The 26865-nt window shown below is 39.4% G+C and overlaps 1 protein-coding gene across 1 annotated transcript; it reads right to left on the reverse strand.

Moving 5' to 3' along the window:
- Positions 1-267: 267 nt before the first annotated feature.
- On the reverse strand, positions 268-26458 carry LOC133248090 (vomeronasal type-2 receptor 1-like). Its single transcript, XM_061417828.1, has 7 exons — positions 25701-26458; positions 24366-24419; positions 19526-20358; positions 11506-11733; positions 3568-3691; positions 1209-1706; positions 268-1023 (listed from the first exon to the last, which is right to left on the reverse strand). Exons 3-7 carry the CDS (start codon positions 19532-19534, stop codon positions 527-529), a joined length of 1356 nt encoding a protein of 451 aa, XP_061273812.1. The 5' UTR covers positions 19535-20358; positions 24366-24419; positions 25701-26458; the 3' UTR covers positions 268-526.
- Positions 26459-26865: the final 407 nt, after the last annotated feature.

Genomic DNA, 26865 nt, shown 5'->3' on the forward strand with positions numbered 1-26865 from the left:
TACCAAATCCTCTGCTCCAAGGGCAAGTTTATGAGCTATATGTAGTTCTTACCTCAGTCAGAGCAAAGCTATCTATGCCATAGAGGCATTAATAGGATGTAGAACAAGATGTCTCTTTGGGTCCCCACATGGTGATTTAGTCTAATGTAAATTTCTAGATCAGAAGTCCATGACGAAAAAAACGTATTCAAGTCCCAAATATTTCCTTCTACCATGTTAGGTTACTTGTGCCTATTATATTCTCTACATATACTCCTTATGCCAAAGTATTATGAAATATTTTAATGAAGTGATTACATTTCCATAATAACAGTTTTTCTAATTTATGTCAAATGGTATGAGATTTCATAAGCCTTGCTTTGATTACACTACCAGAACCCAAATCCTCAGAGTTACCCAGAGCATTAGGTGGCTGCTAGGGGAGCCACCTGAAAAGGGAATGTTGAACCAGTCAATGGCAAGCATGGCAATGGAACCAACCACGGCAATGGTCACCATTGCCACTCTGAGCGACACATGCGTGACTCTAGTCGTCCAGAACAGTTGACACCGAGGTATTGTTGACTTTGCTTTTCACAGAAGAGGCTGAAGTCAGCTGGATGCTCTTATGGAGAGCAGGGACTCTTCCACCAACAATTTCATTCATGTTCTTCTTTGGCCTCAGCAAAATAATGAAGCACTTGGGAGCAAATGTACAACCAAATAAACCATAGCTGGATGCCAAGATTGCAAATGTTTCCACAGCTACTTTAAACTTGCCTTTTGTGCTCAAGTAAGCAGGGACAATCCAGATGATAAAAACGACCAGCATTCCAAAGGTGATGCTTTTTCCTTCATAGTAATTATCCTGTGGCAACTGGTGTGCCACAAATGTTGTGAGAAAGCCCAGTAAGGCCGAGAAGACATCCATCCCAAACATAGAGCACAAAGGTTCTATAGAACCTTCATTACATTCCAGAATAATCTTTATATTTTGAGATTCCATGTTCTTGTACACCCTTGGGGGGTTCAATACTAAATAGGCTAAAGAAGAAGAAGAGTCGCTCAGTCGTGTCCGACTCTTTGCGACCCCATGGACTGTAGCCTACCAGGCTCCTCTGTCCATGGGATTTTCCAGGCAATAGTACTGGAGTGAATTGCCATTTCCTTCTCCAGGGGATCTTCCCAACCCAGGGATCAAACCCGGGTCTCCCGCATTGTAGACAGACACTTTACCGTCTGAGCCACCACGCCAATTTCAACTAGAACAGAGGTTAGCACAATGATTTTCCAATAAAGAGGGTGGATGGATATAAGTTGAGTTTTGGATTTGGAAATTCTGTAGGCTGAAAACAGTGAAATAGTCTTACCAAGAATGCAAGACAGGCAGAGAGAAAACCCCAGTACCAGAGTGATCTGACAGGCCATGCAAGACCAGTTGTAGGGCTTGCTGATGAAGAGCATGGAAGACAGCAGTGTGATGACAAGAGAAACCTGAATAAGAAAGCTCAACTCCCGGCCATTAGCCATCACCAGCGGAGTATGTCTGTGTATCACATAAACAGTTGTGACTGCCAAGACCAGAAGTGCCCCAAAGATGGAGAGAATGACAAGCGTGAATCCCAGGGCCTCATCATAAGCAAGGAATTCCACTTCTTTCAGCACACACTCACTCTTTTGTGGATTGGACCAGTAGTCTTCACCACATTGATCACACTCCCTTTGACCTAATGAACAAAGAACAGAGGACTGACTGCAGAGAAATCCAGTTGTCCCCATCGGCTGTGAATTGCCCAGAAGAACCAAAGGCCTCATACAGGACTCAATGAGATTTTTTATAGAGAATATATATATCTTTAAAAATAAAATCAGTGATAAAATGGTCTTAGAGTGTGCAGCTAACAGTAAAGATTGAGAATTCTTTTCAATTTTGGAAATTCAGTCTCCCTCCTTGATTTCAGCTGTTTCTGCATGAATCTTTTTAAGTAAGATGCCTCTTTCTTTCTCCTCTAATTATCTAATTGAGAAGGGTGGTGTATCCCCTCACAAACCTAAGAACAACCCACAAATATGTGAGAACATTAAAGCTATTAAGGTAAAACAAGGTTTGTGACAAGGATACAGTTGATTATTATAAAACACGAGTGTTTTCAGCCTTTTATTCAACATCTTCCTCACCTACTGAAGACAATTTGTCTTTGCCCACTCAGCCTTCCCCTCCTCACCCTCCAGATGCAGATTTGAGACAATAGTTGGAGAAAGGTTGAGAACTAGAAGAAAGGAAATAAAAATAGCAACAATACTAACTAAGGTTGAAAACACTTGGGGGGCATTTAGCTGAGCAGAGGCTCTAAAGAATATTGTTTAGTCATTTTAGTTGTGTCTAACTCTTTTTGTAACCCCATGGACTGTAGGCTGCCAGCCTCCTCTGTCCATGGGATTTCCCAGGCAAGAATACTGAAATTGGTTGCCATTTCCTTCTCCAGGGGATCTTCCCAACCTGGGGATTGAACCCATGTCTCCTGCACTGACAGATGAGTTCTTTACCACTGAGCCCCTGGGAAGCCAAAGGAGAATATTGCTACATAAGAAAAATTTGAGATGAATCTGTGGTGGATTATGAAATGTATCTCTTCACCATTCTCTGAAAGATGCAGGTAAAGACTGGAATTTCCTCTCAATCACTTCTGACTGCTAGACTGGATTTCTCTTGATGCAACTCTTCAGAGTCTGGGGTACATGGAATCCCCGGAGTTGTTCAGATAATGTGTTTTCTTTTCCATTTGGGGAAAATTTTCCATTTTTAAAATTCTCTTTTAAATAAATTGCTATTGACGAACTTTTGGCAAAAGATAAGTACAATTTGTGTTATTTTTAACAGAAGGTAGCAATAAAAATAAACCTGCTGCAACATGCTTCATAAGGCTAAGCCTACCAAGCCCAACTAAAATTCTGGCCAAGAACAGAAATTCAGCAGGTTGTAGTGAACAATTCATAGAGCAATAGATACAGAATTCACCTGCCCTACAAACTTTGAGTAATTATGGTCTTAAGCCAATTGCCTTTAGGGATGTACTTCTAGATCTCTTATTTCTAAATTAGAGAAATAGTCTAATAAAAGTCTGTAAAACATAGAAAGTCTATGTAAAAGTCTAAAAGTCTGTAAAACATAGAACTATAATTTACTTATTACTACTTATTCACTATTTTTCTATAACTAATGTTTAATCTACTCCAAAAATTAGAATAATTTTAAGTATTCATGAATGAACTAAAATTATTATAAAATTATTATAAGGATTCATGAATGCATGAATCCATGCATTCATATTTAACATCACATTTTAAAAACTTTCCTCTCTGAAATTCATGGATTCAGGTCTTCCTTCCAAATGCAGCAGCTTTAGAACTAAAACCCAATGTTGTGTTTTTCTTCACACTGCACAGAACATCGAATAGTTTGATGGATCATAATTTTTGTGATAAGTTGTTCACATCTCTTTATAAAGAAGGCTCCCAAGGCCCTCTTTGCCAAAATATATTTAATCTACTTGCATTTTAATGTCAGTGAAAAATGATCATCTCTACCTGGTTCCCGTGACATGTATTCATCAGCACATGGGATGCAGTCAAAGTAGCATCTTGGTTCCCCGTGACGAATCCCGTTCCGGGTCCCAGACTGACACACATCAGTACACAATGAATGGGGAAGCTAGCAAAGACAAATACCACACATTAACAAAGCCCTTTGTCTCTACCGCTTGCCAAGCTATGAAAGTTTCCACCTGGATTTCTGTGGACATTTTGTGATTTCTTGGAAAACCTAGGATAACTGGGCAAGAAAAACAGACAGGACTTCCCTAGTGACACAGTGGATAAGAATCCACTTGCCGGTGTAGGAAACAAGGGTTCGATCCCTGGTCTGGGAGGATTCCACATGCCACGGAGCAACTAAGCCCATGCACAACTACTGAACCTGAGCTCTAGAGTCCGTGAGCTGAAACTACCAAAGCCTGCACGCCTAGGGCCTGTGCTCTGCAACAAGAGGAGCCGCCACAATGAGAAGCCTATGCACTGCAACAGAGTAGCCCCTGCGCGCTGCAACTAGAGAAAGTCTCACAAAGCCATAGACAAAAATGAATAAACAAATAATTTAAAAACAAATAAAATGTTTTAAAAAAGAATAACAAAGAGAATAATGATCTGGAAAGCCTAGAGGAATTTTGCTAATAGTCCTGAAGTTGATTCTAGAATTAGGCTTCTAGAAAAATCCAGTGGTTGCTTCTAGAAATTAGCAAAGCTAAACCTAACTCTTTCTAACTTTGAAGACTCAGACCAGGCTTCATGTCCATGGGATTCTGAGGAGAGGACAGTTTGTCAAGCCTCTTTCTGCTTGAGGGGAGACGCCAAGAATCATCCTGAGTGCCTGAGAAAGACTTCTCAGCAAGGTCATCCCAACACAGCCTGCGTATCATTCAGTCAGTACAAAATAAAAATGAAAGATCTACTCCATGAGGAAAATTCCACAGCAAAAAGGGAAAATGGACAAGGCACAGCACTGGGATATTTTCTCGTAAAAAGTTTAGAAAACTTGGTGATAAACATAGTACGTTGTACATGGTTGTGTACATTGAAGTCCATTATAAATGCAATGTTTGTAAATTTATATCTTAATGTAAATGACGAGCTTCCCATTTAAAAAGGAGATAAGATGTATTTTTCCATTAAGCAAAGATTCATTTTGGAAAGTGAAAAGATTCATTTTGGAAATCAGAATTTTCCTATGTTGAGTTTTGCAAGATAAATCTGAGTTAGATAACAATGGAAAATATCAGAAATCTCTGAGCTCAGTTACAGTATATAAGATTATTTAAATATGTATTTTAAACATAATAGATTGGCTTCTTATAAGTTGTCTGCGTGTGTGTATGTGTGCGTGATCACAGAATGACTTTATTTCCTCTCTCCTGATCCAATATTCTAAGAAGTGTTAGTATTAGTCTCTCAGTTGTGTCTGACTCTTTGTGACCCCATGGACCATACCCCACCAGGCTCCTCCATCCATGGAATTCTCCAGGCAAGAACACTGGAGTGGGTTGCCATTTCCTTATCCAGGGCACCTTCCCAACCCAGGAATCAAATCTGGGGCTCCCACCTTGCAGGCAGGCTCTTTACAGTCTGAGTCACCAAAAAGAGCTCTTTATATATATACCTTTCTTTGAAAATCATCACAATAAGTTGATGCCTTTTTGTTCTCTTTCTGAGTATCGCTTCCCTTCTCAACCTCATGATCTCACTTCCAACCCACTCACCTCACTAAAATATTTCTTGTCGTGTCTGACACATTCTCCTTTCTCTCTCTTAGATATCTGACACTCTTGATCAACTCCTCCCTGAAATGCAGGCTCCTTTGGCTTCCATTGGGTCCTCTTTATTTATTTTGTTGGTTCTACTTCCTCTACCTACCTCATCACTGTTGGCATTCTTTTGGCTTTTGTTCTTACTCTTCTTATCTTTCAGTATAAAGCAGCTCATTCATTCTCTTCTGTTCAACCAGCATCTCTGCACATGAACTCCCAAATCTTGACTTTAGCACCAGCCTTTCCTACCTAAACCTCTAATTCCACATCTTAAACTTCCATCATGTCCCTACTCTGAAATTCCATCCTCAACTTAAACTCAACATGTCCAAAACTATCCCCATTTACCCAATTCCTCCTCCCCAATTCCCCATTTCTGTCATTGACACCACCAGTCTCAACCATCATCTCCAACCATATTTTCTACTACTTGCCCACATGAACCTTCACTCAGGCCCACCTGCTCACCAACTTCCAAACTCAGTTTATTATCATGAGTTAAATCATGCCTACACCATCTACTAATTGTTGATGCAGGGGACTTTCAAGGTCATTTCATCAGCAAATCCAGTGGATCCTGCTCTTGTCCACTCTGGTCTAATTGAAACATGGCAGATAGAATAATTCTTTAAATTCTAAGTGGGATCATAACTCTCCTCTGTCAAAACTTTCCATGGCTCACCATTTCACTTAGAGTAAAAGCCAAAGTCCTTCAACAGCCCCCAAGGCTCTATGTGACCTGACACTCTTCCACCCCTCTCACCTCCTCTTCCACCCCTCTCACCTCCTCTTCCACCCCCTCACCTCCTCTTCCACCCCTCTCACCTCCTCTTCCACCCCTCTCACCTCCTCTTCCACCCCCTCACCTCCTCTTCCACCCCCTCACTTCCTCTTCCACCCCTCTCACCTCCTCTTCCACCCCTCTCACCTCCTCTTCCACCCCTCTCACCTCCTCTTCCACCCCTCTCTCACCTCCTCTTCCACCCCTCTCTCACCTCCTCTTCCACCCCCTCACCTCCTCTTTCACCCCTCTCACCTCCTCTTCCACCCCTCTCACCTCCTGTTTCACCCCTCTCACCTCCTCTTCCACTACTCTCTCTCTTTCCAGCCACACTGAACCCTTTCTTATTCTCCTAAAATGCCAAAGACACCCCCTAACTCAGGGTTTAGAAGTTACTGTCTCTTCTGTATGGAATGCTTTTCCCGTAGATTTAATGCACTGATTCACTTTCTTCTCAGTCTTTGTTCAAATGTCACTCCAGTGAGGGCTTCCTTGATCACACTATGTGAAATTACACCACCCCCCAGCACTTTACCATAATCCCTACTATTTTTCTCTCCTTAACATTATCACCCATTAAAATACTATATCACTTACTTATTTATCTTATATGTTGCTTCTTTCTTCCCACTGAAATGTTAGTCTTACCATTAAGTAGGAATCTGTTCTGTTTTGTACACTGGCACATCCCCAGCTCCTAGAATAGTGTGTAGCACATATAATATTGTGCTCAATAAATATCTGTTCAGTTAATTAATGATTTGATTGTAAGTGTTGTGAGGGCAGTAGTCTTTTGGTCCTTTTGCAGTGCTTAACACAGAGGCAGACACATAGTAGATGTTTAGTGAATTTGTATTGAATTACATTTGAACCAATTTCATTATACAAGTATAACCTTGGGAATTTCCTAACGGCCTAGTGCTTAGGACTTTGTGCTTTCACTGCAGATGGTGCAGGTTCAGTCCCTGGTCAGGGAAGTACAATCCCACAAGCTGCATCGTGCAGCCAGGGAGAAGAAATAAATAAAGTGTATTAATATATATAACTCTAGTTTTAATAAAGATAATAAAAATAAAATTACTATGCTCTAATGAAATGCTGTTAAAATAGAAATCTACGAGTACATTTCACTCCTTTTCCATCAGTTTTTAGTAGAACAAACACTCTATGAACTTTGTATATACAAGCAGCAACATTTCTTTTTTCATGCAAAACATTATATTGAGCACCTGCTCTACAACTAGCACCAGGAATACAAAAGGGAACAGTCTCAGGCCCCAGGGAGAGAGTTCTGGGCCACAGAAGGTGGTTTATACTCTAGACCTAGAGCAACTCTGTCTTTCTGCAATGATGGAGTGTTATATATTGTATTGTCCAATATAGTAACTTGTAGCCACACATGGAGGTTGAGCACTTGGAATGTAGTTAATGTGCTAAGAAACTAAAATTTTAATTTTATTTAATTGCAGTTAAATCTTAATTTTAAAAGCCACATGTGGCTAGGAATACCTGTATTGGACAGAGAAGCTCTAATTCAAAGAAATAAAATGCAGAAGAGAGCTATGGCCCCCACAGTGGCAAACACTAAGTTTTTACTTTTATCCTGCCATAATGTATTCAAGGGCTTCACTGGTGGCTCAGACACAAGAGTCTGACTGCAATGCAGGAAACTTAGGCTGGATCCCTGGATTGGGAAGATCCCCTGGAGAAGGGAATGGCTACCCACTCCAGTATTCTTGCTGGAGAATTCCATGGACACAGGAACCTGGCAGGCTATGGTCCATGGGGTGGCAGAGTCAGACACGACTGAGTGACTAACACTAACCATATATTCAAGAGCTGCTTAAGGCCAGGCTAAGTAAGGTTGGGAGTAGTATGTATGTATGTATGTATGACTATATATGAGTCTGTGTATGTTTACTGATACTCATGGAAAACCAAGGACCGATTCTCCAGGCAAGAACACTGGAGTGGGTTGCCATTTCCTTCTCCAATGCATGAAAGTGAAAAGTGAAAGGGAAGTCGCTCAGTCGTGTCCGACTCTTAGCGAGCCCATGGACTGCAGCCTACCAGGCTCTTCTGTCCATGGGATTTTCTAGGCAAGAGTACTGGAGTGGGGTGCCATTGCCTTCTCTGAAGAGAGAGAAAGAGAGATAAAAAGATGCCCTCGATATCTGGCACAGCATAGGGGATCAGAAATCTTAATTTTCTTGTCACGTATTTCTATATCCTTTCCCAGTATGATTCAGAAAACTATTTAGGGACCTCAGATCTCAGGCCAAAAGGGCCATACAAGAAGAGAGGACATACATGAACAAGAAACAAGATGTAGAAAGACAACTTCCCCCCAAAATAGTCTTGCAGCCACAAATAAAAAAATGCTGGCTGTCCTGACACCCACTTACAACTCTCTCTCACTCCTGCTGGTTCCTCTGGCAGATTCACATGGAAGATTAAATTGCCAGCGCCCTTCTGCCACCCTATTGTTTTACTCTAACACTACAGGTAAACAGTAAACCAGAATATCAAAAGACCTACAGTCCTACAACTAATATTTCACTCAGGGTAAAAAGTTCAGCTGTTTGGTAAGTGATGAGTTTTCTGGTGAACTTTCCCTAGGGCTTCTCCAGGTATTATCTTTACATTGTATAACCAGGGGACCCAGTCTCTCTTTTAAAAGCTTCTTTTTAAAATGTTCAGAGCTGTAGTTCTGCATATCAAAGCCCTCCTGTTGCTATAGGAGGTGGAGGGATTAAAAATTTTATAATTGTTGGTGTGTTAGTCACTCAGTCATGTACAACCCTTTGCGACTGGAGCCTGCCAGGCTCCTCTGTCAGCCTACCATTAGGGTAATGGTAACTGCTAAATTATGAATCTCTCCACAGTCTCTGCAAAAGACCATACAGATTTTTTTTTTAATGTAAATAAAACCACACAGGACCCACAACTTCAGCTTCATAAAGAGCCTAAAAATGCTACGAATTTCAAAGTAATTAAATTCTAGCAAGCACACCTCTAGAGCGCCCTCTTCATCCATAGATGTATGGAAAATGAGGGAATTCTGGGAAAACTGTGCAGAAAAAAGTAAGAGGGAGAAGACAAACTAAGGTTAATAGAGAGTAGACAAAATCATTCCTAGAAATAAAATGTCAGGTTATAGGGCAAGGTCTTGAAGGTGGGACTCAGAAGGATGGTTTCACCACTGTGGTGGGACCAGAAGGGATACAGAGGGAGAAGTACATATTCTGCGATGTGACAGGAAGAGTAAAAAGTTAGAAAGGAAAACTAAGAACTCTGTAGAAACAAAAGTGAACCATAAAATCAAAATACACATTAAGCCTTCCCCTTTCCACAAAAAAAGTCATTCCTTAAATAAACTGCTCTTTACTCTACCCACAAAAGAAGACAGTCTTGAAATAGAGATTTGTGAGCCACCCAAACCCATCATCCTTATCCAAAAAATCAACCAAAAATGTAATTGTGACTCCATATTCATTTACTCTAGGAAGAAAGCAGAAAATGAAAACCAAAACATTATAGCAGAAGAGGATGTGGAGAGAAGGGAACCCTCCTACACTGTTGGTGGGAATGTAAATTGCAGCCACTAATGGAGAACAGTGGAGAGATTCCTAAAGAACTAAAAAATAGAGCTACCATATGACCTAGCAATCCCACTCCTGGGTATATATCCAGAGAAAACCATAATTTGAAGAGAAACATGCACCCCAGTGTTCACTGAAGCACTATTTAAAATAGCCAGGACATAGAAGCAACATAAATGTCCATCAACAGAGGAATGGTTAAAGAAAATATGGTGTGTATGTGTAGATACTCACAATGGAGTATTATTCAGTCATTAAAAGAAAAAAATAATGTCATTTGTAGCAATATGAATGGACCTAGAGATTGTCATACTGAGTGAAGTAAGTCAGACACAGAAAGATAAATATCATATTATATTGCTTGCACATAGAATTTTTTTTTTAAAGGTACAAATGAACTTACTTACAAAATAGAAGTAGAGTCACCAATGTAAAAAACAAATTTATGATTACCAGTGGGGAAAAGGGGAGGGTGGAATAAATTGGGAGATTGGGATAGACATGTACACACTACTATATATAAAATAGACAACTAATAAGGACCTCCTGTATAGCACAAATAACTCTACTTAGTACTCTATAATGACCTGTATGGGAAAAGAATCTAAAAGAGAGAGAGTCGTATAACTGATTCACTTTGTTATATGCCTGAAACTAACAGAACATTGTAAATCAACTATACTCCAATAAAAACTTTAAGAAAGCTAAAAATGGAGCTACCATATGATCCTGCAATCCCAGTCCTGGGCATATACCTGGAGAAAATCATAATTCAATAAGATACATTCATCTCAATGTTCATTGCAGAAAGAGAAAGACAAATACCATATGATCTCACTTACATGTGGAATGTCAAATATGACAAGATGAACATATCTATGAAACAGACAGATATAGAGAATAGATTTGTGACTGCCAAGGGTAGGGAAGGAGGGAAAGATTGGGAGTTTGGGATTAGCAGATGCAAACTATTATATATAGAATGGATAAAAAACAAGAGTTCTACTTTATAGCACAGGAACTATATTCAGTATCCTGTGAGAAACAATAATGGAAAAGAAAAGTTGAGTCACCTTATTGTACAGTAAAAATTAACACAACATTGTAAATCAACTATGCTTCAATAAAATAAAATATTCTAGCAAATTAAAATTCCCCTCTAAAACACAGATACAACCATTAAGCAGAAGAATACTGTAATAGTTTAAATAAATACCCTAGCACTTCAATTAAATATTCTCAGAAAAGCACTTGGAGATGTGTAAAAAATATCTCAAATCAGATATTTTAAAATTTAAAACATAAATGGATTTGAAAATGGAAGAAATGAAAAAGGTTCACTTATCTCAGAAAAGAAACTAAAGAAAAGCCTAAACTATTTCAGACATTAAGATGAAAGTCACAAGGTGTTCAAAAAATATTTGAGTAAAAGGTTAATAAGGAGCACTGAATAAAGGCAGGAAAATAATAAAGAGAATAAGGATGAGGTAAAGAAAAAAAACAAAAATTATCAGAGACAAAATGAATGAAAGCAAGAGAGACAAAGGAAGTCAAATATTTTGGAGTACTTGAGGAAAAAGAACAAAATCATAGAACTAATATTTAAAACTATAATCCAAAAAAGTTTTTCAAAATATCTGAATCTATACAGAAAAGATATGCCTTATATTTGGAAAAATTAGAATAGTCAATTCTAGGTTTCTGATATTCCATAGCATCTGAAATAACACAGAAATGCAATTCTCTCTATATGTAAACAAAATAAAATATCAGAATAACTAACCTCTGATGATTCAGTGTTCCAAAATATTGTTGCATTCTTAATCATCACAAGTTCAAATTTAGAGTCTGTGAATATATATTCTCCAGCTTTTACAAAGGCGACCTCTCCATTATTATCTAATTGCCAATTAAGAATATCATAGTATCCAGTCACATCTCCATTATCCTCAATTTCTATTCTCATTCCATTATGGGTTGTAAACTGAAGTGTCTTCATATAGTACATTAGCTAGAAAAACAGGGAAAGGAACAACAGAGGGAAAAAAAAAACAATTTGTAAAACTTTTATTGCTTAGAAAACAAGCTTTATAAAGAAAATAATCTCAAAACTCATATCTAATTCATGAGACTGAATTTTTTCCTTCTCTATACCTTTGCTGTCTAATACCACAGCTTCTAGCCACATGTGACAATTGAAACCTGAAAAGAGGCTGGCCAAATCAGGATGGGCTATAAGTCTAAAATACAAACTGGGCTGCAAAAAGTTAGATCAAAGAAATGTAACTTCTCTCATTATGAATTTCAAGAAATTATTTTTATATTATGTTACCATGATCATGACCACAGGTTAAAATATTATTTGGATTAAATAAGATATATTATGTTTAATTTCATCTGTTCCTTTTTGTTTTTTAATTTGGTTACTAAAAATTTTTAAATTACCTGTGTGGGTTTTAAATTTCTATTGGCCAGTACTGATCTATACCAAGGTAAAGTGATGTCTCATATTTCCTAATACCTACATACCTAGGGAAGAGAGACTATTCCCTCTTAGATTTTTTCACCAATAGGTACCAGTCTGCCCTGCTACCACCATTCCCTTCCCTGTATATCAGGGCATAGATGAGGAAGTGGCTAACTAATTGCCTTAGAAAAATTCAAGGTGGTTTCCCAGGAAGTGGCCCTCTGATTTGGGTTTTAAAAAATTAGTAGCGATTTGCCTGACAAACATTGGGATCAAGGAGATTCTAAGCCAAGGGAATAATATATGAGACAAGGCTGTGCCAAAGAGGCCACTGGGGAGAGTACAAAAGTAGATGGAGCTGACTGTACACCTACAGAATGATTTCATAGACATGAACAGGAGCCCCTAACAAAATAATACCTCTAGTACTCTTGCTTCCTGCCAGCAACCTTAGCTGGGGTAAGAGCATGTGTCCTGTAGTATGAAGGTAACCAGTCTGAGCTGAGATACATCCTGTGCCCGTGGTTTTTGTCAGCACCACATGCTGGACTTAGGTTTTCCAACCAGAGGGCTTAGTCCAATCCCTACTCTCCACAAACCAGAAAGACACTCAATATAGCTGAAAGAGCCTGAATTATGGTTTATGATGATTTGGAGTCATTTTCTGGCTCTGTCAAGTGACATAAGCTTGGATAAGTTGTATATCCTAACTAAGCATTAGTTTTCCAGTCCATAAAAGAAGGGAAATCATTCCTGTCCTACCTCTGTCATAGGGATTAAGGTAATACAGCTGAAAGGTTTTAGTAAGTCAGTATACCAAGGGAGCATAGTGAAAGTCACTCAGTCATGTCCGACTATTTGCAACCCAGTGAACTATACAGTCCATGGAATTCTCCAGGCCAGAATACTGGAGTGGGTAGCCGTTCCCTTCTCCAGGGGATCTTCCCAACCCAGGGATCAAACCCAGGTCTCCTGCATTGCAGGTGGATTCTTTATCAGCTGAGTCACCATAGAAGCCCATACCAAGGGAAGTATCATAATAGTCACCATACACTTGCCCTTTTATCTCTCCCTCTTTTACTATACGCTGTTCTCAATCAACATGACAACTACATCAGCGTTCGCAACAGGGTGATATTTTTGCCTGGTCCATTGAGGAGAAACTCATTTTTCTTTTCCAGTCTTCAGAAGAGTTAAGCAAGGAAATTTTCAAAGGCTGCCACCTTACAATCTTTCCATAATTCTACCTGTTTAGCCTCATTGGATGGCAGGACAGAGTTCCCTACCATCAGGCATGCAAAAGAATTTAGAAATGTCAAATAAACTACAAGAGTAAAAGATATCATTTTGGTTTTAAAACAATCACAATTTTTTACTTTGTGATGCATTTATAAAACTTTCTTAAATGTGTCCATTAACTTTCTCTAATGTGAGGTCTTGCTTTTCAGATTTAACTTATATTATTCTGGGAATGTGTTCATGGACTAAACCATCAACATTAACCCTGACACTATGTGGTCCTTTGACCCTTCCTAAAAGCTTTTTTCTCTGCAATCCTAACACATATTTGTTGCTTTTTGAGAAAATTTAAATTGTAATATTGAAATCATCAAATAATGAAGAGTTGTTGTTTACCGTATAAAAGGATCCATTTTATTTTAAAAAAGAAGCGCTCAGATAATTTATTTTAAGATGAAAAATAGCATAACATATAGCATAACTTAATTTCTATAACTTAATCTTTAGCATAAGTTAATTTCTCATTTTGAATTTACCACAATTTCCCCAGTTCTATGAACAACTTAGTTCTTACTCAGATCTTGGTTCTAATTCCATTCTAAATGTAAATAGGACTCAGGAGAAATGGCTACTACAAGACTGGATAGAGAAATACAAGATGAATCTGCAATATCTTAGTGTTCCAGAAAGTAAATTAATCGGAAATTACAGTGACTTGCTCAAAAGAAATAGGAGCCAACTCAAAGTGACTCCCAATTGTCAAACCTGGGAAATTTTGAGCAACAGAATATATAATGATATTAATGTGTCATTAATGAGACACAGTGGCATCCTATAAGAGATAAAAAAGGATATGTATCACTTTTGCAGTAGTCTTGCCAAAAATGCATAACCTAAATGTAATCATGAGGAAAAGTGAGAGTGAAAGTGAAGTCGCTCAATCCTGTCCAACTCTTTGCGACCCCATGGACTGTAGCCTATCAGGCTCCTCCATCCACACGATTTTCCAGGCAAGAGTGCTGGAGTGGATTGCCATTTCCTTCTCCAGGGGATCTTCCCGACTCAGGAATCGAACCCAGGTCTCCCGCATTGCAGGCAGATGCTTTACCATCTGAGCCACCAGGGAAGAGAAATTAGACAAATGTAAATTTAAAAACATTTTATGACCAGTATTTATGAAAACTATTCTGTTCATTAAAACAAACAAGGAAGAATGGACTTTGGGAATGGTTTCAGAAAATGCAACACAGAGGCTGACACTCTCCATTTGTTCCTTAAAAATTTTTATTCCATATTTTTCATAATCATCATCAGCTGCTATGGTGCCTATCCAGACCCAACCAAAATGTTGGATAAGTTGTACCATGGCCTCCGACTGGATCTTATCATTGGCCACTGTGTGAAGAAAAGATGGAAACTGGTATTTGTCACGAAGAAGTGAGCTGGTAGAGGCATAGCCCACCTAGGATTGAAAGTATTCATACAGTTATTAGAAAGTAATAGACGAACCTCAAATTACACCATCTCTTAGTATTTGTATTGGAGAAGGAGGGAACTTAACAGTTCTCTCTCTATTCTCACACCCTTCCAGAGATAAAAGGACTTCTGCTCCTCTCCCTGTTCCAAGCAGGGTGGGGACTGTTAGAGGGAGCACTTTGGGCCCCTTTTCCCACCTCACCCCAAGAAAGTCGGGGAACTAATTATTAAGGTGATGACATCCAATGGGCCACTTTTCCTACTCAGGGTCACACCACTGAAAGGAAGGTCTTGAGCCCTTTCATCTGTTTTCTTGAGACTAGGTGTGTGATTCAAGTCATCCAGGCTCTGTCTCTGATCTAACTCCTAATCCGTACAGATGATGGAATGAGCAGGCTCACAGTCTGTCTGGCAGGTGCATTTCCCTCTCCCTCCCTCCTTCCCTCCACCCCTCTCCCTCCCTTTGTTCTCTCTCTCTCTCTCTCTCTCTCTCCATAATCACTGGTTTCCCTCTTTTTCTCTTCTTCTCTTTCCTTCTTTCTCTCTGCCAAAATTTCTGGGTGTGTAAGTCCCAAGACTTAGATTGAGAAAGATGGTAGGAAGCTTCACTTCAACCTCAAGTTTAAGTCTTATTGTCCAACAAACTTACTAGAAGCCCTCATTTTATAGCCACTTGCCTAGATAAATGAGGTATCTTTCTATTTTTTGCCAGGGGTCCTTGTGTGACTTTTCCATCAGTGAGAATTTAAGAATGAAAGTAGAGTAGCCAGTGCCATGAATTTCTGACACTCTTATATACATTTCATACATACGTACCTTCCCCTCAACCTCAGCAACTATGAAGTTAAGAAAATATGTCACATTCTCCCCATCCCATCCCATTGCCATCCCATGTTATTGCATCACCTCCAATAAGACCTCCTAAAATTACATAGCTCCATGATGACCACTTTTTTCATAAGTGACAAATTATTCCTATTTTTCTGTTTATGCTTTGTCCTAATCTTAGGGAAAACCACTAGACCATTCAGGTATGACCTAAATCAAATCCCCTATGATTATACAAAGGAAGTGACAAATAGATTCAAGGGATGAGATCTGATAGAGTGTCTGAAGAACTATGGACAGAGGTTCGTGACATTATCCAGGAGTCAGGGATCAATATCTCTCCCAAGAAAAAAAATTGCAAAAAGGCAAAATGGTTGTCTGAGGAGGCCTTACAAATAGCAATGAAAAGAAGAGAAGCAAAAGGCAAAGGAGAAAATGAAAGATATACTCATTTGAATGCAGAGTTCCACAGAACAGCAAGGAGAGATAAGTAAGCCTTCCTCAGTGATCAATGCAAAGAAATGGAGGAAAATAATAGAATGGGAAAGACTAGAGATCTCTTCAAGAAAATTAAAGATACCAAGGGAACATTTCATGCAAAGATGGGCTTGATAAAGGACAGAAATGGTATGGACCTAACAGAAGCAGAAGATATTAAGAAGAGGTGGCAAGAATACACAGAACTATGCAAAAAAGATCTTCATGACCCAGATAACCACGATGGTGTGATCGCTCACCTAGAGCCAGACATCCTGGAATGTGAAGTCAGGTGGGCCTTAGGAAGCATCACACACGAACAAAGCTAGTGGAAGTGACAGAATTCCAGTTGAGCTATTTCAAATCCTAAAAGATGATGCTGTGAAAGTGCTGCACTCAATATGCCAGCAAATTTGGAAAACTCAGCAGTGGCCACAGGACTGGAAAAGGTCAGGTCTCATTCCAATCCCAAAGAAAGACAATGCCAAAGAATGTTCAAACTACTGCACAATTGCACTCATCTCACACACTAGTAACAGAGAAGGCAATGGCAACCCACTCTAGTACTCTTGCCTGGAAAATCCCATGGATAGAGGAGCCTGGTAGGCTGCAGTCCATGGGGTCGCAAAAGTTGGACATGACTGAGTGACTTCACTTTCACTTTTCACTTTCATGCATTGGAGAAGGAAATGGCAACCCACTCCAGTGTTCTTGCCTGGATAATCCCAGGGACGGGGAGCCTGGTGGGCTGCCGTCTATGGGGTCGCACAGAGTCGGACACGACTGAAGCGACTTAGCAGCAGCAGCACACACTAGTAAAGTAATGCTCAAAAATTCTCCAGGCCAGGCTTAAACATTATGTGAAACTTGATCTTCCAGATGTTCAAGCTGAATTCAGAAAAGGCAGAAGAACCAGAGATCAAATTGCCAACATCCGTTGGATCATCGAAAAAGCAAGAGAGTTCCAGAGAAACATCTACCTCTGCCTTATTGACAATGCCAAAGCCTTTGACTGTGTGGATCACAAGAAACTGTGGGAAATTCTGAAAGAGATGGGAATACCAGACCACCTGACCTGCCTCCTGAGAAATCTGTATGCAGGTCAAGAAGCAACAGTAAGAACTGGACATGGAACAACAGACTGGTTCCAAATTGGGAAAGGAGTACATCAAGGTTGTATATTGTCACCCTGCTTATTTAACTTATATGCAGAGTACATCATGAGAAATACTGGACTGGATGAAGCATAAACTAGAATCAAGATTGCTGGGGGAAATATCAATAACTTCAGATATGCAGAAGACACCACACTTATGGCAGAAAGTGAAGAACTAAAGAGCCTCTTGATGAAAGTGAAAGAGGAGAGTGATAAAGTTGGCTTAAAGCTCAACAGTCAGAAAAATAAGATCACTTCATGGCAAACAGATGGGGAAACAGTGGAAATAGTGGCTGACTTTATTTTCAGGGGCTCCGAAATCACTGCAGATGGTGACTGCAGCCATGATATTAAAAGATGCTTGCTCCTTGGAAGAAAAATATGTTGGTCTATGACCAACTAGACAGCATATTAAAAAGCAGAGACATTACTTTGCCAACAAAGGTCCATCTTAGTTTTTCCAGTAGTCATGTATGGATGTGAGAGTTGGACTATAAAGAAAGCTGAGTGCTAAAGAATTGATGCTTTTGAACTGTGGTGTTGAAGAAGACTCTTGAGAGTCCCTTGGACTGTAAGGAGATCCAACCAGTCCATCCTAAAGGAAATCAGTCCTGAATATTCATTGGAAGGACTGATGCTGAAGCTGAAAGTCCAATACTTTGGCCACCTGATGTGAAGAGCTGACTCATTTGAAAAGACCCCGATGCTGGGAAAGATGAAGGTGGGAGGAGAAGGGGATAACAGCAGATGAGATGGCTGGATGGTATCACCGACTCAATGGACATGAGTTTGAGCAAACTCCGGGAGTTGGTGAATGACAGGGACACCAGGCATGCTGCAGTCCATGGGGTTGCAAAGAGTTGGACTTGACTGTCTGAACTGACTGAGCCTTATTCCATTTTGGCTACAGTTTACACTCTTCTTTGCAACCTCACAAACACCGATATCATGGAAGCCATATGTAGGGAAGAATCTCATTTTGGAAGCAGAGACACCTGATTTCAAATTCCAGCTACATAATCAAGTTACTAAAACCTTCTGAACCTAAGTTTCCCCATGAGTGAAATCAGGGTTATGACATCTATATCCTAAGGTTACTCAGTACATTAAATGAGACAATACATGTGAAAGTGCTTATTGTGTACAAGACTTCTTTTACCTTCTTTGCAGATTTACTACAAGATTTAAAGGAGAAGCTCTCTCTAGAGGTTCCTAGAAGGGGCATGGACCACAGTCGGGACTTGTGGGAGGCAGCGCTCACAGCGGCACAGTCTGTCTGAGCTGCATGAAGCCCACATTGAAGAAGTCACCTCTGTCACCTGACCTCTCTTCTTAGTTCTGTTTCTCACTCTCATCCTGTTCCTCCCACATCTATATATGCAGCTTTATTAGACACACTATGTAAATGCTACTTTTAAAAATTATTTTAACTTCTCCCATTACTTCAGTAACACAAATAAGCCTAATCAGCCTTCACATTACTAAGTCTTGACTTGACACTTTGGTGAACCATCCCTGGAAATAAACACAGAGCTTTACTTATATTTTCTTAATTATCCATTCTTCCTAATATTAATAGCATCTATTCTTAGGCTGAAATATGTCACTGGCCCCTGAATTAAAAATAATCTATAACTTAGAATACCAACACTCTCTTTTGTGAAATTCCCAAGTGCTTTTCAGTGTGTTAGTGTTTGAACAAAAAATGTCATGATTAATAAGTATTAATATGATTGATAAGTATTAAAACAGGCCAGAACCAAAATGAGTTTCTTATACCATCTATCAGTCAACCAAGTACTTCTCCATCAGCTACTCTACTTCACCTAGTGCTTCAGAGAGTACTGCTTAGTGAGATGTCAACAGAAAACTCACTGGGTCACAATCTTAAGCTCAAAACTAAGGCAGGATCCTAAGGGATGTAGAAGAGTCTGGAGTCACCAGTCATAGTTGCTGAGGGCAGACTGAATATCAGCATCACCACAGCCTCTTTGTCTGCAACTTATCCCAGCCTCACCTGATCACCTTACTTACTCTTTGCTGCAGTTTCACATAGCTTGTTTCTTTATAAATTTGTACCCAGCACAATATTCTGAAATACCTGAGGTAAGTAATACAACCCTAGAACTCTTGAAGCAGCAACCGACAAGGATGATCCACCTGCTCCATGAATTCCTGCCAGCATTGCCCCAGTGCTGTTTCTAAAATTGGGTTTGTTTTCTTCCTGCCCTGTAAGGAATACCAATGCTGCTTCCATGGATTTGGAGATAGTGTAGCAGGTATCAAAGATCTGATAGCCCAAAGTGATGTTGGGCAAAATATCTTTCCTTTCGTTAATCTCCTTGATGGTGTGGATCATGATTTTCATCCAGCAGAATCCCTGGAAGTTGATCCTGAAAAGGAAACGTCTTTTGTTAGGCTCAGTCAATGAGTAGATCTGTGGAGGGGAAAGCAGCTTTTAGCTGGGATTGGTGTTGGAGCTTTTTGCCAAAACATCAATGGGCACCTGCCTTGTCTGAGCATGGTAATATTTCATGAAAAGATATTCCAAATGTAAAGGGTTCAAGTATGAATCATATTCATCATTGATTGGCTTGAGCTGGGAAGCATCTTTTTGGACACGTGGTTATCTCTTTTCACAAAAATATTCTTCTATTCTCAATTCCCACCACCACACAGAACACTCAGTAATTCCTCAATACATTTTCCCCCATTTATTGGAAGACCCTGCTACCATATGAGTCTACTTCCCTCCTCCTTATCTCCCTATAAGTTTCTCTGGTTTTCTTCTGGATATTAATTATAATAACAAAATTTTTGTAAATACATGAAAATATTTATGATAGATCTGCTGCTGCTGCTGCTGCATCACTTCAGTCATGTCCAACTCTCAGAGACCCCATGAACTGCAGCCTACCAGGCTCCTCTATCCATGGGATTCTCCAGGCAAGAGTACTGGAGTGGGGTGCCATTGCTTTCTCCGTATGATAGACCTACATATAAGCAATACATAAAATTTATATATACTATATACGACTCCAATAGATCACTTTTCCTGTCATGATTTGATGGTTGACGTCTAGATTATTTAACTGAGGATGTCTGTTTTCTATCATTCTCACATTTAACCATGAATTAAATGCCTCCTCCTTTCCATTCCCTAGCCATAAAAAGGAAAATTATCTCTCTGGTAATCTATCACACCAACGTCTCCATTAAAAATAACTATTCTATTTCCAACTCTTTCTTTTTTCTAAGTTTTAACCAAACTTTAACCTATCTGAAAGCAAGGACCACCAGAATGGTTTCTCTTAATGTCCTCTGTAGCTATAGTACCTAACTCCATATTTTCTACTCAATAAATATTTTTGAATTAAATTAATAGCAAATAGTCCTGTTGGCAAATTAGATTTTTTCCTCCATATCTCTTTAACTGAACTTTCTAGTTTAGTTTAGCTTTGCCTTTCATTCAATACATAGTTACTGAGTTCCATTGGTGCTAGTTACTATAAATGTAACAGTGAGAAAGATAGACACTTCAGTGTCTAGGCAAAGAAACAGGAAATAGCCAATCAATGCACAAAATGATAAACATACCAACTGGGACAGACATAGGAACCAGGAGGTAAAGAGGTGGGGGCACCTAACTGGAGGACTTAACAGCCAAGCTGACGCTTGAAGGATGATATAAAAGCAGGGGATGGACGCTGCAAGCAGAGGGAACAGTAAGTGTGAAGGCATGGTAACAAGAGGACATGACATTTTAGGAATGGGAAGATCAGGACACTTGGCAGACAGGGTAGGAATAGGTATGGCATAGGAAGAGGAGACTGGAGAACCAGGAGACTAAACATGTAGGGCTTTATCATCCTAAGACAACTGGCTTCTAAATTTACACAGATGGCTGTATAAATTGGCATACACATTTTTGAAATAAATATAGCAATATCTTTTTTAAGGTGAGAGAGTAAGACATTTCAAGAGCTAGAAAAATGTTCACCTGCTTTGAATAAAAAATTCTACCCCAGAGAATTTATCTAAAGAGATTGTTCTTCCCAAAGGAAAAAACTAGATATGTTCCAAATTGTTAATTTTAGAATTATTTATGATATTTAAAAATTGGAAAGAATTAACGTGCCCAGCGATAATAAATTACGGTACATTGACTTGAAGGGAACATTTTCCATCATTAAAATCTATAATTAGAGAAATGACACTGCAGCATGCATGTAACATTAGGTAAAACAATCTGTGTGCAAGTTGTTTCTATACTATAATTAAAACTATACATAAATTATGTGAATGTTTAGATAACTATCAATAGGAAAAAATTTAAATGAGTGCAGGGTAATTAATGAAAGGGTGGGATTTGGGATAATTTTTCTTTCATCGGTGATTTCCATTATGTTACTCACAGTATCATTATACAATGTATACCTTTTGTTCCCCAGAAAATTTCTCTAAATCCTAGCTTTGTTTAGATGAACCAAAACAAGAATTAAAATACTCGTTTCTTCCTTCCATTTCATTGTCTTTATCTTCTCTGAACATTTCCAAAATAACAGAAAAGCCTTCCTCTTCTGTGCAGTTTAACTGATGGCCAACCAAAACTAGCATCCTGTTAAAATTGTGGGTTTCAGAGTAATTCTCCAAACTCCAACTAGCATATCTAGATCAGCTATAGGTAAACATTAATGATGCCAAAATGAAATTATTATCTGATTAGGCCCAGTCTGGCTCCTGAATACCACCTATTCAGGCCTCCCATGAGGGCTTTCTCATTGGGAGGGTAAGTTGCATCTCATGGAGGAATATTAAGAGGCTTGGAGAATACTGGAATTGGGTACAGATATATAGAAACTGTTACTGATTATCAGTGAAAATTACATAGCTCTAATTTTTAAGAAAGTATATCTAAAAATGTAAATATGGAATGTAAATAGAATATTTTATAATATCAATAATATTTTTATAATATCCAATATATAGGTATGTTATGGCATAAAGATGAGCAATTTGGGTTTCAATCCACAGGCTGAGAGACAAGCAGAATCCCCACAATGAAGCCTTATATTTCTGATCTAATTCAGGACAAAGAACTAACTTTTTAGATACCCAAACCACGTGAAACAAGGTTCATACTAAATATGAAGAATCAGAATGTCATCAGACTTCTTAGCAGCAACACTGAAAGTCAGAAGATGCTGAAGTAACTGTTTCAAGAATCCTTAGGCTTTGAGTTAAAGTCAAGATGGAATAAGCACACACAACCTCTCTCCCACTGATTTCAACTAAAATCCCTGAACTGAGGATATAAAGCAGCAATCAGACTACTCTGAAAATTGAATAACAGGTGGACTAGAGAGGGAAATCAAGATATCCTTGATACAGTGAATTATTTTTTAAATGGGACATACTTTCTTCTAACCACTGTATCAATCACAGTGGAAATCTCAAATTATTTTTTAATGAGGGAGTAGATTTTTACTAAAAATATGTGTATTGGCTTTTCTATTTTATCTTGCTAGGAAAATAATCTTCAGAAGCTCCAAAGAAGGGTGAAGAGCAAGTTAAGTGACTCCACTGATGAAATAACATGTCCTCTACTACGACAAACTCTGGTTTTCAGTTTATGCTGGTAAAGATTGAATCAGTGAAAAACTCTTTGAAAAATAATGAACTGACTATAAACAATGTAGCCATGAGCAGGAGCACTTCTTTCCCACTTAAACATTTGCTTCACTGTAAGAATGGAAAAGAATTAGAAGACCCAGGAAAGAGTTAATTAGGGACTGATTACAATCCTTTCCTTTTGCCAACAACAAACAGTTTATCTATCCCTCTAGTGATATTTTAAACACGTAGCATGAACTGTGACCAAAGGGAAGGAGTTATGATCAGTCAATATTGAATTGTATAAGAAGTTGCCAAGGGACTTCCCTGGTGGTCCAGTGGCTAAGATGCCGTGCTCCCAATGCAGGGGCCAGAGTTCAATCCCTGGTCAGGGGACTACGTCCCACATGCCCCAACTAGGATCTAGCACAGCCAAACAAATAAATCAATATTTTTTAAAAAAGAAGTTGCCGACCTTTTTACAAAATGCATTTATAATTACCATGCAGCATCATGGAAGTGATTAAGATATGAGGTAAAATGCTCCCAAATAAAACCGTGTCCATACTATGAGCACAACTATGCAAAAATTATGGTTGCATTTATATAAAGTGTTGAGAAAGAATACAAGGAAATGAAAAAGAAAGAGCTGCTTTGTTATGGCAGTAAAACAGTGTGAATAGTTCATTTCCTTTCATCTCTGGCATTCTTTTCACATCAAAACTATCTGTGTTTCACACCCAGAAATATAACCCATGTTTGCCTTTCTTACAGTGGGTTCTTAGCAAATTCAGATCATCAGTCATGGATCCCATTTGTTGACATGACAATTCTGGGATGAGGGGAATAGGCCAGCAGCCTTCCAGCTGGAGGACTCTTGCTATGAACACTAGCTCATAAATAAATCAGCATTCTGGCACTGTGTATTCTCACTTCAGGAGCCTTTAGTCTAGTAACAATTCAAAGTAAAGCTGCAACACTGCACAATTCTACACCAGTGCTTCTCAGACTCAATGTGTGCATGAATCATCAGGAGGTCTTGTCAAAATGTGGAATCTGATTCAGCAGATGTGGGATGCAGCTTGGGATGCTACATTTCTAACAAGCTCTTAGGTGATGCTGATGCTCCACAGACCATCCTCTCAGGAGCAGTGTTCTATATCATGCAAAATCTGTCTATTTTCTTTCTTGTTTCTAAGCAATCATGGTAAGTCTACCTTGGAGAAATGGAGGCAGAGAAACAGTAAGTACCTATCTTGAGTCAAATAAATAGTGTCAAAAGTCAGGGCTGGCATCATAGCTCCAGTTCCAGACTCTCACACTCCCACCACTGCTTCACCCTACTTCCTACATCTGATGTAAAAAGAATACAAAAACAATGGCTTACCTTTCACATTTTGCTGATACTGGCTCCAAAATAGACTTATTTGCTGGGATGGTCCTGGAACAAATAGGAAACAGTCCTCCGATAACAAGTGCATGGTTTTGGCATCTACTGCTGCTGCTGCTGCAGCTAAGTCGTTTCAGTCGTGTCCGACTCTGTGCGACCCCATAGACGGCAGCCCACCAGGCTCCCCCGTCCCTGGGATTCTCCAGGCAAGAACACTGGAGTGAGTTGCCATTGCCTTCTCTCTTGGCATCTACATATCCATTCAAATCAAACTTGCCCAGCAGCCGACAGGTCTGTTCTTCCTCTTCTTTGCCTTTGATGCCCAATTTAGCCCATAAAAAAGCAAGCAATCCTGCTACTGCTAAGTCACTTCAGTCGTGTCCGACTCTGTTGGACCCCATAGACGGCAGCCCACCAGGGTCCCCCGTCCCTGGGATTCTCCAGGCAAGAACACTGGAGTGGGTTGCCATTTCCTTCTCCAATGCATGAAAGTGAAAAGTGAAAGTGAAGTCGCTCAGTTGTGTACGACTCTTAGTGACCCCATGGACTGCGGCCTACCAGGCTCCTCCGTCTATGGGATTTTCCAGGCAACAGTACTGGAGTGGGGTGCCATTGCCTTCTCCGAAGCAATCCTAGAACCAGACATTTCTTCCCACTAGCCATTTTTAATACAATAAGTTTGGGAGAAATGGCCACTGTTAAAAGTTTTAAGGAGGTGCCTTGCTAGAGTGTTCCAGTGAGTGTGTGTGGGCCCCTCCCCAGTGGACTCAGTTTGCCACTGCTTGCTACTTAATTGTCATGCCTCAATCATTCACAGAGCCTCACACTCACCTGAAATTTGTGTACCTGCACTAGGAGCTGAGTAATCCTCTTGAAAGGAGCCTTGTAAAAATCTCTTTTATGCTTAGCAATAATATATGATGGCATAATAGTGGCTTTTGAGATTCAAATAGAATCATTTTGTAGAAATTGTCCCTTTCTTGTTTCTCAGCCTCATTTATTCTCACTTCAGCCAGGTTTCTGGGAGCTGCCCTTGCCCCCAAAGTAAAAAAAGGCATTCTGCTTCATTATGAAGTAAAAAAACAAAACAGGAGCCATCAGGCCACACTCTATCCTTAGGGGTATAGAAAAAAATGAATGGAAAACCATGGAAGCATTGGACTAGAAGACATTACTTTGAATCTGTGTTCTCTCACTTGTGTTAGTGTGATGGTGGGAAAGTCACTTCACTTCTATGCCTCAAGTGCCTTATGAGTCACTAGGATGATAATAAGTTACCCTAGATAAATTCTGTAAAGCCTATTAAGAGTTCAAGGAATATTTTTCACGTACATCATTTTTTTTAATCTTCTCTTCAAGGTGAAGTGTTGCCCTCAGCTTACTTTGCTGACTTTGTCACTGGTTCAGGGACAAATCCCTGAGAATTTCTGGGTTCTTGCCTGAGAATCCTCTCTCGTGACTTCTTGCTTGGCCCCTCTCAGAGACATCTTCCAATTTCTTTCTCTAGGTCAGTTCACCATAGATCTCCAGTCTGCTTCTTTGTCCCTTCTCAAATATCTCCCCTGGGAGTATAAAGAGTATTTTCAGGATTCAGTCCAGTAATATGTATCAGGAGCATGAAAAATGACTATACCCTTTGATCATGTGATTTTACTTTAAAGTATTTATTCCAAGGATGCAATGCTACTGCTGCTGCTAAGTCGCTTCAGTCGTGTCCGACTCTGTGCGACCCCATAGACGGCAGCCCACCAGGCTGCCCCATCCCTGGCATTCTCCAGGCAAGAACACTGGAGTGGGTTGCTATTTCCTTCTCTAGTGAATGAAAGTGAAAAGTGAAAGCGAAGTCGCTCAGTCATGTCTGACTCTTCGCATCCCCATGGACTGCACCCTACCAGGCTCCTCTGTCCATGGGACTTTCCAGGTAAGAGTACTGGAGTGGGGTGCCATTGCCTTCTCCAAGGAAGCAATAGAGATGCACATAAATATGATATATAAGAATATCAAGAACAAGGACTTCCCTGGTGGTCCAGTGGTTAGGAATCTGCTTCCACTGAAGGGAAGTTCAATCCCTAGTCGGGAACTAAGATACCACGAGCTGTATGGTACAACAACAACAAAAAAGAATACTGAATACAGTTTATTTATGACAGTAAAAAAAAAAAAAGAACAAATCAAATGTATACAATAAAGAGTTTCTAAAATAAATTACAATCAATTCATATGATGGAAAACAAAGGAGTGATTCAAGTCATATTTTAGAAATATATTTACTCACAACAGAAAATCTCAATATGCTTACCATGAAGGTAACAGATAACAAAGTACTGTATACAGTCGTACTCTATATTTCTAAAATTTACCAATATATTACTGCTCTTTCATACACATATCTCCATTAAAAGCACTAGAAGAAACCACTGCAAACTAAGAGAAAAAGAAAAAAGTAGGAAAAAAATCCCTTTTCCTATTATTTTAATGATTCAAGGATTTTTATATT

The sequence above is a fragment of the Bos javanicus genome, chromosome 1 (assembly GCF_032452875.1).
Source record: "Bos javanicus breed banteng chromosome 1, ARS-OSU_banteng_1.0, whole genome shotgun sequence".
Classification (NCBI taxonomy): Eukaryota; Metazoa; Chordata; class Mammalia; order Artiodactyla; family Bovidae; genus Bos; species Bos javanicus.

Coding starts and splice junctions, on each gene's coding strand:
- LOC133248090 (XM_061417828.1), bottom strand. Junction 3,692..11,505: donor GGAACACTGAATCATCAGAG/GTTAGTTATTCT, acceptor TGTCTTTGCTAG/CTTCCCCATTCATTGTGTAC. Junction 1,707..3,567: donor ATACATGTCACGGGAACCAG/GTAGAGATGATC, acceptor TTTGTTCATTAG/GTCAAAGGGAGTGTGATCAA.